General features: G+C 38.8%; 1 protein-coding gene across 4 annotated transcripts in view; it reads right to left on the bottom strand.

Moving 5' to 3' along the window:
* LOC136054336 (transducin-like enhancer protein 4) overlaps nucleotides 1-17,057 on the bottom strand; it is a 97,552-nt gene that overhangs the window by 11,294 nt on the left and 69,201 nt on the right. For all 4 annotated transcript variants that reach the window (XM_065745562.1, XM_065745563.1, XM_065745564.1 and 1 more), the window contains 3 exons: nucleotides 2,012-2,131; nucleotides 1,387-1,440; nucleotides 567-719 (listed from right to left, as the gene is read on the bottom strand). In XM_065745562.1, the coding sequence (XP_065601634.1) occupies nucleotides 567-719; nucleotides 1,387-1,440; nucleotides 2,012-2,131 (327 nt within the window). The remainder of the gene's footprint in view (nucleotides 1-566; nucleotides 720-1,386; nucleotides 1,441-2,011; nucleotides 2,132-17,057) is intronic.

The following is a 17,057-nucleotide window of genomic DNA, read 5'->3' as shown; positions in this document are numbered from 1 at the left end:
TGGCCACAAACAGGAAAGGAAAGCACACCCCTGACTTGCTGGCAACTCTTTTTTTGCCTTGTGATTTGCGATGTAAGTCAAGGAAGGCTCTTGTAAATGACAGATTACTTTTTAGATAGAAAATAAAAATTATTGTTGTTGTATATAGCCTGGTAATTCAAACAAAGCTAACAACCAAATCACATCCAAGCAGAAACTGAATTTGCTATAAACCACAGGCACAGGCAAACAGATCAAGGAACCCCTGTGTACTCTTATTTATTCTAAGAACGACAGTTTTTCACATGGGGGGAGGGAGAAAAACATCCCTCAGCACAACACATCTATCATCTACACACACCACCAGTGAAATTACCTTATCCTATCCCCCTAAAAGGCTGTGGACTTTCTCCCTACTGTTTCCTAAATTTAACTTAAAAAAAAAAGAAAGAGAAATTAAATTTCAAACTGATGCTTCATAATGCTATACTAATAGTTGTAGAAATTCAAATTGTATCCAGATAGAAATCTGGTAAGCAGTTGTTTCAGTGTATTAACTCAGGTCAGGAGAATTCAGAAGCACTTACAAGGCTAAGCTCTTTGGATTTGGAGGAAGGAGTACTGCTGGAGGATGCAATAGATGCTGGACTAATTGGTGCATCTTTCTTCAATAGTCGAGTCTTGTCCAGGCCATTCTCCCTTGGAGAGTGTGCTGGGCTTCCCCGTGGAGAGGAAGGATCCTGAATGTCAGCAATGTAGATTAGTATAAAAAGTTCATACTAGCCAATAGTGCTTGTCCTGAGCAACTCATACTTTGGAGTGAATCTCTTCCATAAACTGTGACACATTCCTTCAGTCCTTAAGCAATTTAGTCGATAAAATTCTAAAACTGAGATCTATGTCATATATATATATATTTTAAGAAAGACTTAAAAATTAACATAATTAAACATCAAAAATGATGTTTGAAGTCTGTGGATAATGAAATAGGCAAATAAGTCTCATTCTTTAGGTGACAGACTAGAAAGATTTGAGGCACTTGGCAGATCTGATAAATTCACAAAAGAAGTGGAGACCAGAGTGAAAGAAAACACCATTAATGAGATGTACTGGGCTGGATTCAGAGCACACTTTTGGGGCATACAAGAAACAAAAAACGTCTTTTGTAGAAATAAGTGTTACAGGTGTGATTTTTAACTTGAAGAAAGACCAGACTGGACTCTCTCAAGCATTGCTAGCTCTCTTATGAAGGCAAAGGCTGTAATCTTATTCATATCCAGTATGCATAGACAGTATTGAAGACATCACCATCCAACCCCCATTGCTGTAAAGTACAAGGAAAAAAAAAGACCACCACCAACAAAAAACAACAAAAAAGAAAAAAACAACCAAAAATGTTCTGCGCACCTCATTGGAAACATCAACTACCAAGTTGTCATCACTCTTTTCACCATCACTGTCCTGCAATAACAAGACACAGTGTGAAAAAAATGTATATTCAATACCCTGAAATTTCTTAAGTGAAAAGAAAATTAATCCACATAAATAATGAGCTGCTCACAACTATGTGACGCAGCCTTTTTTTTTTTTTTTGAACCAAGATCTATCTAGTAATAAAACTGTAATATTTAGGTCACCTACAGTGCTTCTATCCTTAAGAGGTTCCACCAGCTACAGCATTATTCCCAGATCAGTTTTCAGAGCAGTGAATGAGGACAGAGGATGAAAATCCTCACCCAAAGTTGCACTGCACCAAGAACTGGAGACGAGCTAGAATGCAGATTTATCAAGTCCCAGCCTAATTAATGCTCCATCCTCATCCACTGCCTTCCACGTATTCATTTCTGTTATCAAAAATTCTACAAATCCTACACATTCAAGCTCTCTAACCATTGTAGATAGTAAGTACAGACAGTAAGAACATAGTAAAACCCTGAACATGGACTTTAAAATTAGTTATGCAGTAGGAAATGAGCAAAATTATAGAGGAACATTTAAGTTCGACAGTATACAAACGTAATTTTTTACTCACATAACGAGCTGCTATTTCCTTCTCTTCTGTTTTCTGTTTTTTACTCTCTGAAGAATAATCTGTCGAATTTCTGTGCTTTTCTGCTGTTCTGAAACTGGCTGAGGGAGATACAGAAGAGCTCTGCAGTTAGAAAAGAAATGGAGAAAACACATCAAATGCTCTTTCCTTTTTTTTGTCAAATTCCCTCAATACAACTTAACCCAATCAGATGATTTAGAGCTGTTCTTAAGGACAGCACTTTGGGCTTTATACAGCAACTGCTTCCCAGCAAGTTTCTTGTGTTAAAAGTGCACAACGCACTGCAATAGACACAGATAAAGGAGATCAATTTACACTGAGGAGTTGATATTCACAGTGTTAGTAAGATGAATGTAGAGCTACTTTGGACCATTTTGTAGATACTTTGCATTGGCCTAGTTTTGGCATGTTTCCTGTATAAATATGCATGGTTAAATCAATACTGACCTCCCAGAAGAAGTATGTAGAAGCCTGTAGAAATCAAACCAAGAAGAACAAAGATGGCTCAAGCTAAGATAGATCTCAGTAAACATTTGAACAAAGATTTCTAGTAAAGACTAAAGCAAGCTTCTGAGTAATAGCCCCGCTCAAAAGAATAGGGAAAAACCTCTGTACTCATTTTAATCTAACACCTTCTGCAACTTCCAGTTGTGCCTACAGTAGACAGGAATACAACACAGTGGCTCAGGGAGTCTCCTGCCATTCTGTGGACTTCACTTACTAATGATGGTTACAGAGCATATTTATGGGATGGGAAAGAAAAGAAGGTAATTTTATGCACTGTCATCCAACAACTCTTTTCTTCTTCTTTATACAATCAAGATGACACTTATCAATTCCTAACGTATTTCCAGAGCTTGTTGGAGCCTTGTAAGTTCATACACAAACAAACTAAAGATACTAAATTCCTTCTGGGATTGACTTCAGCAACAGCAGAAACTTTTGGCCCTAACTCAAGAAACGATTTAAACACATGCTAAACTTTTATCTCAAACTGAAGTCAATAGTTGAATGTAAATAACTAAGGATGTGTTCTGGCATTCTGCATTATTGGAACTGAAAGATGAAAATAATCTTCAGTTTAAACCCTGTTGACTGTTTGCACCTCTCTATCCTCTTTATGTAAGAGGTTGAGAGGAACAACTAAAGAAGTCCTTACTGCTGGATTTTAGGCCCTCCTGCACATGCAGAAACACTGGTTTTGTGTTTTTTCTTCCATGTCTTATGTCAAGTTGCTGTTCTTCGATAAAGCTGTACAATACATGACTCTGGTTTTAGGGTTAACTGCGCACCTCCATAGGTTTATTTTATCACAATCACCAGGAACACAAACACCAGAAGTCAGCATTTATGCTCTGCAACTTCAGTTCCATCACTGTTATTGAATTTCGTCTTTCCTCGACATACTACGCCACGAACTTCTGGTAGGAATTAAGAACACCTAACCACAAGTTGAGTTGTAGTCATTGCTCAAATCACATGACAGAACATCTCTCCTTGTCTGGATACCCAGTTGCTACTACTTCAAAATTTTCAGTTCTTGTCAACAGTAGCTCAGATTAAGGAGTGATAAAAATTAATATATATATATAATAATAATCAGCTTTCTTAATTGGTGATTGTTATTTATACAAAGAATTTTAGCAAAAAGCCAGTGCTGAGCACTGCCTGTGTCTTTCTCATTTCCCCCCCTCTTTCTTGAGAGCATACATGGATTTCCCATTCTGAGAAAAGAACATCTTAAAGCACGTTCACTGGTTTAGCTTTAAAGTAAATCATTAATCAAATGTTACACCACAAATGACAAATAAAATATGTTATTGTTTGCTCTGAAGAAACAATGTATGCTAAGGCATTTGAAGACAGTAATGACAGTAAGCACAGAATCCTTAAAAATAGAGTCTAAGTAGAAACACAGTATTAAATGAACTGATAGCTTGAAAAATGTATTTGTTTACTGCAATGATATAGCACAGTCTTTTGCAAAAGATTTTAATAGCACACTCTTGTTACATTTATATTCATTTATAATTTGGGAGGCGGTAGCTAGTAATGTGAATTCAATTCATTATTTCTCAACTTCACCCTACAGAAAGCAAATTACTTTAAAACGAAGAAAAATAATCACCAGTAAACTACAAATTAGACTGATGTCTAAAGAATTAAAGTAAATTACTGCACTTATTTAAATAGAAATACTTATTTTCATGAATTTGAAACTATACAGTTTCATTTTTCACAATCTAGTTAGTTATGTGCTATAGATACCATTTTAATCTTTGATTTCATTGCTTAATAAAGTAATAAATTAAAGCTTCCTACTAGAATGATAAAGTAGTTAATTATCACTAGCACATAAAGGATGAGTACCATACTGGGCACTGGAGCAATGCACGCTGCTTAATGGTTTTATTGCTTCAGAGATGGGTAAGTCTTGATTCTGATATGAAAAGACAGTAACCCACCTGACATTTGTAGAAAAAAATGTTGACAACTAACCTAACGATAGCTGATGGGTAGAATGGGCAAATTAGAGTGAGGAAAGCATTAGAATCTCATTTCCCAAACTGAAATTTGGCTGATGAACTTAGACTAACATTATTATATCTAAAGAGTCAGTTACTACCCAATAAATTAAATATTCATGCTTTAAACTGTTCCATTCCCCTTCTTGCATGGAGCCCAGTCAACTGGTACTCCTGGAATACCAGCTTATTTTCTGCTTAGTATCTAATGTACCTGCAACATATGGATATCTAACTTCATGGGATCTCTGGTACAAGTGCTGACACATCTAAATTTCTAATGCTAAGTAATAATATGCCATGTATCACTTAGCCAACAGGCTATGATTTAGATCTTTATATGCAGTTAACTCCTATTAATTTCATTATCTGTGGGACAACCATTAACGATTCTGCACTCCTAATTGTGTACAATAGATACAAGATGTCTTCACGGTTTCCACTAAAATTGAATTCCTACATACTAACCCTGTACCATTACCATTCTACTTTATGTCCGCAAATCTACATATTCCAGTTCCTCATATTTGCAAACCGTGAGGCAACAACCACAGAAGTGCACCATTTAGCTGTCAGATTCTACACTGCTCCTCGATTAAAACATCGGTGCTGTTCTAATCGTTGCCTTTAAGAAACGGGAGTAGAAAGGCTACTGAGAGAAATTAAAAGACTCAGCATTATGCCTTGGCAGGCAGTAACTTAACGGGCCAGAGCCCTTCTTTTAGTGACTATTAAAATTTATAGAGAAATAAGTCTTTTCACACTGAATTTCAACAAAATGCATTTATCTACTAGAAAAAGTAGCATTTTCCTACTAACCAACACAGAGTTTGATCACATATAATAATTAGATCAGACATAGGAAACAATATTCTTAGGGAAAAGTGGGTTACATTTAGTTTCCATTTTAGCGAAATGTAACAGTTTTTATTTTCTGCTTAGGTAGGACATTTTTATTCATGTTAAATACATCACAAAACGCTGACATAAAACATTTGAACAGATACATTTATAAAAAGGCTGAGTGCATTGCCTTCTTCACATAATTGGCTTAAGATGTGAAACAGTTTGTTTCTAGTGCTAGATCCACAGTATCTATTGCACTAGACCGTAAAACACGACATGGTATACCTTTCTGTGCATTCTGGGCAGTGCTAAGGGAAAAGATTGCCCATCACAAAGGCCATTAGGGGTTTTGCAACTCTAAACAGACAAAAGCAGTGCATTTTCTCTACAACGCTCACTGGGTACCTCTCCTGGTGGAATACTGGTGTCACACAGGAACAAATTAAATTATCGTAAAGAGGGCAATATAAGCCTCTTACTGAGCCACAAAATTCTTGTTGGTAACAAGGCAAATATCAGCATCCTTGCTTTCTACTTGGTATAATTAATACTTGAGACTGCCTGGAAAAAGAGAAAGCAGCGGTACTGCAATCACCATTTTAACTCTAGCTTCCACTGAAGTTACCTGCATTAACAAAGATGACTCACGCTGTAATGGGAGGCAAAAAAAGAAAAAAATCAATATGGTCAGATTGTGCAGTCTTCCTACCGCTCTCAAATCCTGTCAAGCCCCAGCTATACATATGCTCATTCCTTCAAATGAAGACCTGGCCTGAGCAGACTTAGTGATAACTAAACAGAATCAGTGTTAAAAGTAATGACTAGAGATGACAGGATGAAAAGCCCTCTCCCATGGTAAAGCTAGTAACTCTTTAAAGCATTCATGAATATGACCATTCCCTGGTGTACCCTTACTGTTAAAATGATCTATTTGGAGTGCAATAATTAAAACAATTGTTCCCAACAAAGTGGGATTATGAGATAATTGACCATCCTGAAGTATTAAGCAAACTGCAGTAAAAGCCAAGGATGCTCAACGCTAAGGTCAATTACAGTATAATTATCTGAATGACATTACTGATGTTATAAAGTCTGTTGTAAGTATAAAAGAAACTATAAAAATGGATACAACGCATACTACAGTCAGTGATGACTGGACTGCAATACTGCTTAGTTGGACAGTTGGTGCCAACACTACACATGGACATATAACTGCCAAGACCTGTCAAAGGCACTGTCCTGCTTTGGGTGAGCTCTGTCTACTGCCCTGTCCCTCCAGCTTCCCCAGGACCCTGGGCTGCTGCATGGAGGCTGCTTGAGGACCACACTGCCTGCTCCTCTCAGAAACTGCTGGCAAACTGCTTAGTCTGTGGATTTATCTCACCCATCCCCTTCAGAAGCTGTTGGTAACTGTCCTGCTACAGCAGCCTCTTAAGACATCAGGCTTCAGAACATCTGTGTGTAGAGAACTTTCCCTTTTTTGCTTCAGACTCAGTCTTCCATGCATTTCATCAAGTGTCCCTTAGATCTAGTGCTGAAGGAGCTAGTGAATTTAGCCCTGCATTAGGCAGGCCTTGTCATTCTGTAAGTTTCAAGCACATCCTCTCTCAGCCTTCTCCTCCCCAGGCCGAAGGTCCTGCCTTCTCAGCCTTCTTCATTTGAGCCACTCCATCCAGTTAATCATTTCAGCTGCCATTTCAGTGCCTCCATCACTATGTCATCACTTAGACATGGAACCAGGACCACCCAGCATGGGCCACCAGATGCGCAGTAGTCACACAGTACCCCATTGGGCTATGGCCTGTACCAGATCAAGGCACAGCGGGAATGACCACTGTGCTGTCTTCATGGAAGAAAACCCCACTAGCCACAGAATTTCCTGTAAAAGTCTGCCCCTCCAAGTTCTGGACATGAGTGGAAGTGGAATTCTGCAGGGAACCCTCTGGCCTCTTATGCGAAATGATGAAGCAGGCTGCCCAGCCCTCACCACCTCTGCTCAGAGGCAGGTAAAACAGACAGTCTGGAGCAGCCTGCCAGGGCCACATTACACAGACAGGGAAAAAAAACTAAACAGCTCCCACACAGTAGGCCTTCTGCATGGCTTTAACTGTAAGGGAATACTCATCTGTTTAAAAAAATGCATTTGTTTACATACTTCTCTATGCTCGTACATGTATTTTTTATTAAACTTAGGAAGATGGTGTGAAAATGTTGTAGGCTGCTCTGCAGGTACCATATGCTGTGTTTCTACAGGGGCTGTATTCATGAGGTCACCCACAATTCCACAGTTACTACACATTTCTGCTCTTATTATTACCACTACTGCATTCCAGTATCCATGCCAGCCCAAATGAATTTCCACTGTTTGCTTTAATTTACTGATGTCCTTCCTTTGCTGTCCTAATTTAGGCAGCTAGGTTTTCCTTACCATTCTATCCCCTTTATACATACACAATAGACTGTGATCACTCTGATACAGTCCAGAATGGGCTCATCAAATGAGGAGAGACTGGTAGCCAAGTATTGTTCTCACAGACATCATCAGAGGCAGCGAACTTTTAAAATATTTTTACAGCTCATTTCCAACTTGTTTCTCTACATAGGCAACATGAAACCCAACACCCAATCTGCCTCATCAAGATCAAACTGAGTTTCTTGTCTCATTCCCCGTCTTCTCCCTGCTTCTGCATTTTCAGATATTAGACAAAGTCTCAGTAATTGTTAGAAAAGAATGATACTAACTAGCTGAGAAAGGCAGAACAAAGCTACTTTTAATATCACGTGACTCTGAGCTAAGTGAACTAAGCATAGTAATCATGGGTGTAATAATTATTTTTAATACAAACTATGATTAAAATGCAAACTTTGAAGTTTCACATTTTTACCCACTAATTAACATCATTAATTGCAAAATGAATGAAGTTAATTACTGGATAAGAGTGGCAAAAAAAAAAAAAAAACACATCAAAGTCTAGATATGCAGCGCTGCTTTCATGAGCAGTGAAATGGCCATAAAGAAGCCCAGAGTAAAAAGAATGTGTAGGCTCAGCAGTTTGTCTACAAAAGACAAGCATTCTCAGAAGTCTCACATGAAAAAAAAAAAATAATACAGATACGTATATACATTATGTATATGTGTTTGTAATGTCTTTCAAAATATCCACGTAACTGTTTACATGGGTGATTTGCTTGCCCTGTTGACCCCACTGTGGTATTTCACCTAAATGAACTAGTCAAAAGCATCAAAGTCCAGGTAAAATGAGTGTTAAAATGAATGACAAACCTCTCCTGTTTGCATGTTAATTCCAGTAATGTATTTTGAAGTGATGCACTTATCAATTTGCTATGAGGTATGCAGTCCACACAGCAGAAGCCAGAGATACCTAGCAATTTTAACATGTAATCCTATCAGCATGTGTTGCTGTTTCTCTGGTCCCTCCTGGCGTACAGGTGCACAGTGGTGGCAGAAAAAGGAGGTGTTTAAAGCAATGGTGAGGGCTGCTGGCTAGCCCTATATGGACAGATTTTTGCAATGAATCCTTTAAAATACATCTCCAGTAATCACTGGCTGAGGGACATACACACATAAGGCCTAATCACTGCTGACACTGTGAGAGTCAAAGGATAGAGAGAAGAACCAATGTGGCTTAAGTACAAGCAGAGAAGTAGTAGAAGAGCATAGCTGTGAGGCAAAAAATGAAATACAGATTTAGGTTAAAGTATATCTTAGCACAAGCATGTGAAGGTAGTGAAATCAAGGAGTGTGGCAAGAATAACAAGCATCCTTTGGTAAGCAAGACAGTTTGAACAAAGGACCTGCTTTAAGCAGCGAACAAAAGAAAAAGTATCTGATGGGTAGGAAAGGAAGTTATACACTTCTGATAGTTTTACAGAAGCTTCAGAGTTCACAGATTACATTTACCACCAAGCTTACTCTTGTCCTCATCTGCCAGCTCGTAAATATTGAATTTAATTGATGGTAAAACAACCCAGGTGTTGTCAAACATCCTCCCCTTTAATCCACAAAGTAATTCACCGTTTCCCACTCACTGCCCCTCACTTCAGCCTCCTTCCCTTTGAAGAGACCCAAACTAGGACGACAGGCTTCATCACACAGAAGAGCAGGTGACTAGGCCAGAGTGAAAAGATAAACAAGGCATTAAAACGAGTTACAGCTGGTAGAGAGAATACAGAGAGCGAGAGCCCCAGGGCATATGCAAGCTGCAAAGGAGTTCTGTACCTAATCATGTCAGAACATGTAAACACTCCTGAATAACCAACACACACAAGCATAGAAATGCTACCAGACAGGGAAAATTCTGCTGCTAACACTTTGGAAAATAAATGCCAAAATATGAGACAAGCCTGCATATCAGTCATCATGGCATACAAAATCTTAACTGTTATTTTAACCAAAATCAGATACTGAAACAGAGGGGTCAAAGGCCAGTAAGTTAAGAGATTCAGAAGGATTGTGGATAAATGCAGTCAGCTTTGGAAATGTGAAGAAGAGAGCTGTGCCAAGGAAACAGAACTACAGCCCTGCTCTCCTCAAATATTTATTTGGGGGTTCCAATTACTGATCTCTCATGCTATTTCCTTCAACACAGACCTGAAACCGTTTGAGCAGCTGTAGCAAAACAGAAGCAGAAAAAGAGAGGAGAGTATTGGGAGTTAACCAGTGAGAATGAGCAGGGGAGAGCATGCAATCACAGGATAAGAGAAAAAGCTCAACCAGCCAGAGCATTCATTGCAGCAATTTAATTGTGGGCTCACCACCATGAAAGAGAGTGAGACAGATAACCACCAGCCTGCATTACAGGCTTTGATTCAGCAGCATGCCACAACACGAGGAAAAGCAGTGGCACTACCTCAGCTTTCTTCAAAAGCTAGTGATGGATGTGCACAGAAAATTCCCAACATCCAGTGTATCTCCAGAATATTAACACTAATTATATTTCCATAGCAGCTAAATTTGAGCAGAGCACACAAGGTAATTTGGTTAGTTTCAGAACGGTAAGAAAACACTAAAGAGGGAATGTTTTATGATACCCATTAATGGCCTGTGTCAGTATGTCTTATAATTCGTTAAAAAAATATCTGTAAGAATCGAGAAATTCCCCTGAAGAACAGTTGGCTATTGCTTAGTGCCCTTTCTCAGACTGAGCACCACAGTAAAACTGTTATCCTTTCACTTTGCACAGTGATTAAAATGGATTGTGTGGCACTGAGCCAAGCTGAACATGAACACTTCCCCGCAGTGGCTGAAGCCACAGGGGTTATAAAAAATATCGTCAGTACCAGCAACAGAGGTTAGGAGGTAAAAATACACACACCCACACCTCCCCTTAATTTTCCGTGTTAAAGTAATAACGATCAGGTTTTAAGCTTTACCTTCTCTGGGGATAGCTAAGTAGATTCACTTTCCAAATGACAGGTCCTAACAACTTTCTCCTGGGATTTACATTCTCTACCTAAATCTTCATTTTGACCAGAAGGATATAACCTGGCACTAATTAGCCTTTTTTGTTTGTGCAAAACCACAGAGATCGTATCTGAAGACAGCCACACAGGGCGTTTCATTTAGCTGTTTTCAGCAGCCATCCAAATCAGATACTTTGCCTCAGTGCCTCACATTTGTAGTTTTGGTTCCATCTAATACAGGTTATTTCCTTGGCAAAGGTATGAATTTGAGTTTTCACATTTCTGTTCCTTTCCACTGTACCTGTATGTGGAAATTTAATTTTTTCATTCTGCCTGTTTGTATCAGAAGTATTTCAAAGATGCTTTGCTGCATATGTGACCTAGGAGACAACACGGAAAAGCAAATGGTTGTTTTTATACAATATTTCAGTTATCTTTTTCTTCAGTTTCTGACTTCCTTCATCTCTTTCCCTTATTTTCAGTCCTATTTTCTCCTGATGTGATCAATAAAAATAGTGACAGGAAAAGTTACAGAGGATAAAAAAGCAACCTAAATGGTAATAGAAATATTACTTCTACTTCCCAATTGCCTTGATCAGCAGAACAACATTCATGTTTATCTCAGGTACTAACTCAGAGTCTGCCACTTTGGTCATTTCTTCTCATGGTGGATCTTGTGCTGTGTCTGAAAACTCTTAATATGTTTCAGCCTTTTCTAGTACTCAGTATGACTAAGGAAGCTAGACCTACTGCTAAGTACCCAATGAAAACAGTACTCACAATTTAACCAGTCTCTTAATTGTGCAAGTGGATAAAACATGGCTGGGTGCTATTAAATATCTGAAAATTCCAGTTCATGCTGATTCTGAAGCAAAACATTTTCTCAGCGATCTATAAAAATATTTCCCAGAAAGAAATCTTTGAACACTACTGTTTGCCTCCCTGCCCAAACATTCAAGCCCATTATTTTTTCCTCACTTCATCTACAATTACTTATTACTGTTCCCAAGACTCTTGTTCAGGAAATTATCCTACTTCCTATTCAGAAAAGCACTCAAGCGGATGCCAGATTTGAGGCACACACTTTGATCTCAGAAAAGTCACAAGGCAGATAAAGAAATCAGAGGAATGCATATATGTGCTGAACTCTAGATGCCTACTGCAGGCTATCTTGAATCAGGACCTCAGCAGGTTGCAGAATTAACTGTACCCAAACTCATTCTTCAAATCAAGGATTTTGGTAAGCAGAATGGATGGTGAAATGCACACTTCCTGCAGTCAGACTCAGAACAGTTACACTGGCATATAATAATGCATTATACATATAACTGTCTTCTTCGAAGACAGAAAATAAAACATGCTGTTCTTCTGCCAGATTTTCAGATGCATTACAACTCCTGAACATCGTAGAGTTCTGCCAAGAGAAGCAGTACTAGCTTTTATTTTTCTGGGCATTTCATTATTTATATTATACAGGTCATGCTGTTAATTTTTTAAATGTTAAAAGCACAACCAAATACTAACTTCAGGCTAGCTGGAAATGGTTTGATGTCAGAAATGAGCAGCCAATACATTTTTAATTCGGGCTAGAGGAGAAGAAAAACAAAAATCTCCCTCCAGTACACCCCATACACTCTGCCAAGTAGTTAAGTGTGATAACTGGCATATACACACACCATCTTCTGTTCAATCCAAATGAGTTATTGTAGAAAATTTGTGAAGACTGTTCTCCCTCATTTGAATACTTCATAGTACGATCCATCTTCCTCTTTGCTTTGGTTAAGGGAAAACTACAGTAATCCCCTTCAAACAGAATTCTGGCAAATGCTCCTAAATTATGTAACTCACTAGGTTCAACTTTCAAGGAAGACGAGTACAATACATTATCATTACAGCTATACAACACTGAGCTGAATTTTCCTTGGCTGAATTCCTAACATTTTAATGCTGAAATTGATCTGTTTTTAAAACATCATGTGAAAGGTTTTTTTAAATACCATACATGCTCAAGCTCTTTATTTTAAACAGTTTATAAATGAGCTAGTAGAAACAGGGAAAATCAAAAGTAAAAAAAAAAAAGTTTGTGTGCTCTAATCTAGCATTAAGTACATTCTGAAGAACAACAGACATGTTTCCAAACAAACGACTGCAGCGTACAAATTACCCATAAGGGATGGAGATAACAATACCTATGGTGTGGGTTTAGATATGCGAAGAAGTTGATGTTTCATCAAGGTTGTCTAGGAAACCATTTTTAAAATTTACTTTGAACACAAAATGAAAGATGTTTATTTCTGTTTGGGATGTCTCTAAGAGCTGGCATGTAACAGGTTTATTAAAATTACAAGTTCGAGGTAGTTTCCTTGTTGACTGTAAATAACCACGCCATGAGCCAATTAAGAACAGAGATCAAAGGCCCAAGCAGTGTAATAAAGCCAGGAGTCAGAGAGTTAAGAGAGAGCCTCCTCAAGCTACTGCAGCAAGAGAAATTTCCTTTATCCAACATACACTCTAGTAATGCCATTTTCATATGGCTTTGGACAAGGCTAAAAACTAACATCCACATGTTACTGGATGCCTACGCAAGTGGCTTTCATTTGTGTATACAGCCAGGAACTGTTTTGCTTAAAAAGAGTGATCCTGATGGACCTGCAGCAGCTCGATAGTGAGAAGGCAAGAAAAAGTGTTGATGAGGTACATAAGAATGCCTGGCTCTAATTTGTAAAATAGGATTCTCAGTTGGGAAATGTTATTAGATCCTGTATCGCAGCAGTTTGTCAGTTAATTTGTCTTCCTTAGTAGCTGCCAAGACTGCAACTTTCAAGTCAGAAGTCAGCATACTAGCAACCTGTCTCCTAATGAAAGACTTGACTGTTGTTGTTATTATCTCTGCACACACCAGCTTCAAATTTGGTATCAGCATAGTGCATGTTTATCCCTATGAGTGAGTGGAGTCTTTTCACCGGGTACACAGAGTGCTGCCATCAATTCTCTTGCAAGTCATGCTACTGTTTACTGATCAACACCTGGGCTGCTTGAGCACGAGTACACTCTGCTCCTTCCTCACCGTCAGTTAAATCCAGCTCAAAGAAAATATTGAATCTTTAAACAGGGTTTCATTACTGCTTCTTTAAATTAAAGGACAGATGTGAATGTATTAAGTCCATTTCCTTTGATCCACTGTCTGTCCTTGCCCCTAACATGAGCAGGTGGAGGTGAGGGAAGCACTTTTAGCATGTGTTGTGACTGGTAAGATCATCAGACTGAACATTGTGTGTAGACTTCAATTTTGACAGTAAATGTAAATTTCCATTTAAAGACACCTAGAGCACCAGATGGAGCTCTTACAGTGAGAAAATGTAACAAGCTCATTCACAGCAGGCACAATTGTATTCCAAGCTTTAGACCGCAGATGGAAATCCTTCTCTGTCTACGCGATCTCCCCACAGGGTGCTTTTGCTACCCACAAAAACCACGTTCACCTGTGGGATTGCTCCCACTGCAACTACACCAGAAGAAATGAAAGAGGGTCCTGAAGCTGTGCAACATCCTATGTTGGTAGCACCACACCATACCAACGTTGATGCACAGCTGAGGAATCTTGCTCTGCACATGGGAAGCAGTGCAGCCCAGCAAGCGTGACATCAGGCTGGAAGAATGGCTCAGGTACAAGCTGGCAGTGATGCCCTACCAATTCAGGTCAGTGCAAGGCACGGTTCTCAGTGGCGGTGTGCTTCACACAGTGGTCTATATACGATAACGTGTGATCCCAGTGCTGCAACCCTCCCACTGAACAAGGTTTCTACCCATCCTTGCCACATCTACAGCACCAAGAAGTATTGAAGGATCTGTACAGTGCAAAAAAGCAATGTAATCAACCCTCAAAGAAGGATGAGAGTAAGCCAAAGCTTCTCTTTTGGAAAAAAAAAATGGTTAGAGACCAGGTAGTCAACAGAAATAAGCTCTGAAGGACTGAGCCAGCAAACTAAGCCTCAAGAGCTATGACAAGAAAGAAGCATGTATACGTCTGCCCACAATGGTACTCAGTGGAAAGATTTTAAACAGAAAAATTATATAGAAATGGATCACAAGGTAACATTGATACCCAAGAAAGAAACTAGAACTGAGGAAGACAGAAAACTGTACTTATATTCGAAAAATCTAGGCTTAGTACTCTGTTCTTTTATCTGATTGGGTGAAGTCAATTAAGCTTTTCCATGCCTCAGTTCATTATCTGTAAGATAGGGATCATTTGAGAAGTCTACAGAGCCTTTCTTTCTCTTACAGAGATTGCTGAGAAGATTAGTGCACTGAAGATTTGGAGGTACTACCAATACTAATATTAATAGGAATAGATTCATTAATATCTCACACTGAAATGGACAAATAAGGTAGGGGGCAAAAACAAAAATCACTTTTCTTTGTATCAACACCGACACAACTAGAACAATATAAGTACTTCAACAGCTTGCCTGTATCAAACGCCAGAAACTAGCATGTCTAATTTTAGCCCATTATTGGTTTGTACAAGTCTGTATCGTGAAGACACAGGAAACTGAAAACAGGAAACGTTTCTGTATGTACATAAAGCTAACATCAGCTAAACTAGACTGTCAAAAATCTATTTATGTCTTTGTAGAGACGTAAATAAATGAATAATTCCAACATTTCAGGAAGAATATACTGCTGTTTATTGTTGGTTTGTTATATTTTGTGTGTGTGTATGTGTGAGTGTGTATGTTTAAATAACCCATGATTAATAAGATTAGTCAGGAAATGTGCTATCTGCAGACTTGACTTTGAAATGTTTTTCACAAATTAAACTTGTGTATTTGAAGGGTGAACAAAATCAATCCTGCAGCTGCTTAATAAACTCAGATCTATACCTCAGAAGGCATAAGGCCATCTAAAATACAGCCAGATGTCAGATAAACTGCTCTGATTTCGCAGAACCATTCTTATCACCATCTCTCCTTCCCTTCCTATAGCCTATCAAATACACAGTCTTTCACTGCTTTGTGCAACCCTGTGTCTGCACTTATAGCACTCCGTAAGTACGAAAAACAAACAAACAGAGTGTGTGTTTATCTGATTAAAATCCAATGTAAATGATATGAAAAATAGGTACAGCCCACTGGTTCATGGCAAGCTGCCAGTAAAGACCTTCTGTGCTGAAGGTTGTGCATTGCAGATTTAGGGCGTCATAACTCTGTCAATCTTCTATAACTGTATTTTTATTTTACACTTTCCTTATTGTCCTGGTTTCATCCAGGACCAGCTGATTTCTAATTTGCAGTGTCTGGTATGATGTTATGTTTTGGCTTTAGGAGAAAAATAATGCTGATAACAAACCGACGTTTTAGTCGTTGCTGGGCAGTGCTGTAGAGAGCCAAAGACATTTCAATTTCACGTACAGTCCTGTCAGCAAGAAGGCTGGCTGACACAAATTGGCCAAAGGGATATTCCACACCATAAGACACACATGAAGAAAACTTCAAAACTGTGGGAGTTGGCTGTGGCTAGGGTCAGCCTCTACGTGGGGACAGGCTGTGTGTTGGTCTGTGTATGGCAAGCCACTGGCTAAGCTGCCTGCTGAGTTAGACCACATTATTTAATGCCCTTTCACACCTCTGCTCTTATTACTGTCTGGAAACCAGCAGTTCACATCCTTACCATTTGATGCCAGCCTACGTAAAACAAATCTTGCACCATAATGTACAATCACTGTGTACTAGTAAGTTCAAATCCAATCTCAACTTGAGCAGTCCAGCACTTCTCTTCCTTCTTCTTGCTCCTGTAATCACTTCTAACTACTGTTACTCCAATTCAAATTCTTTCCAGAAGCACTTTCCTGCTCCCAGAAACTTGTGCCTTCTCCTGTTAAATAGCTTGGGGCCATTCCAAGGGGGTCATTCTTACAGGTCCTCGAGCAAAGATTAGCCTAAAGAGCTAACACTCTGACCAAGTGGAGGGAAAAGTGCACATCACATGAAATCAGCAAACTATCCAAGCTTGATTTAAAACCATCCAGGCAATACCACTGAACATTCACAAGTTATTTTTCTAAATTTTTGCATAATTCAGACGATTCAAAACTGGATTTCCCAAATGCTGTGTAGAGATGATTATGGGATATATTTGTTTTGACAGGGCTGTAAGTCTCTACTTTTCAGAGATTTCTCATTTTTCCTTTACTTGGGGTTGAAATTTGCTGTGAGAATTTCTTCAGCCCC

This window comes from Cyrtonyx montezumae, unplaced genomic scaffold (assembly GCF_038088225.1).
Source record: "Cyrtonyx montezumae isolate F1298 unplaced genomic scaffold, pur_monq_1.0 scaffold_36, whole genome shotgun sequence".
Classification (NCBI taxonomy): Eukaryota; Metazoa; Chordata; class Aves; order Galliformes; family Odontophoridae; genus Cyrtonyx; species Cyrtonyx montezumae.
Note: the sequence above shows the minus strand (reverse complement) of the source record. Positions and strands in the feature narration are given on the sequence as shown.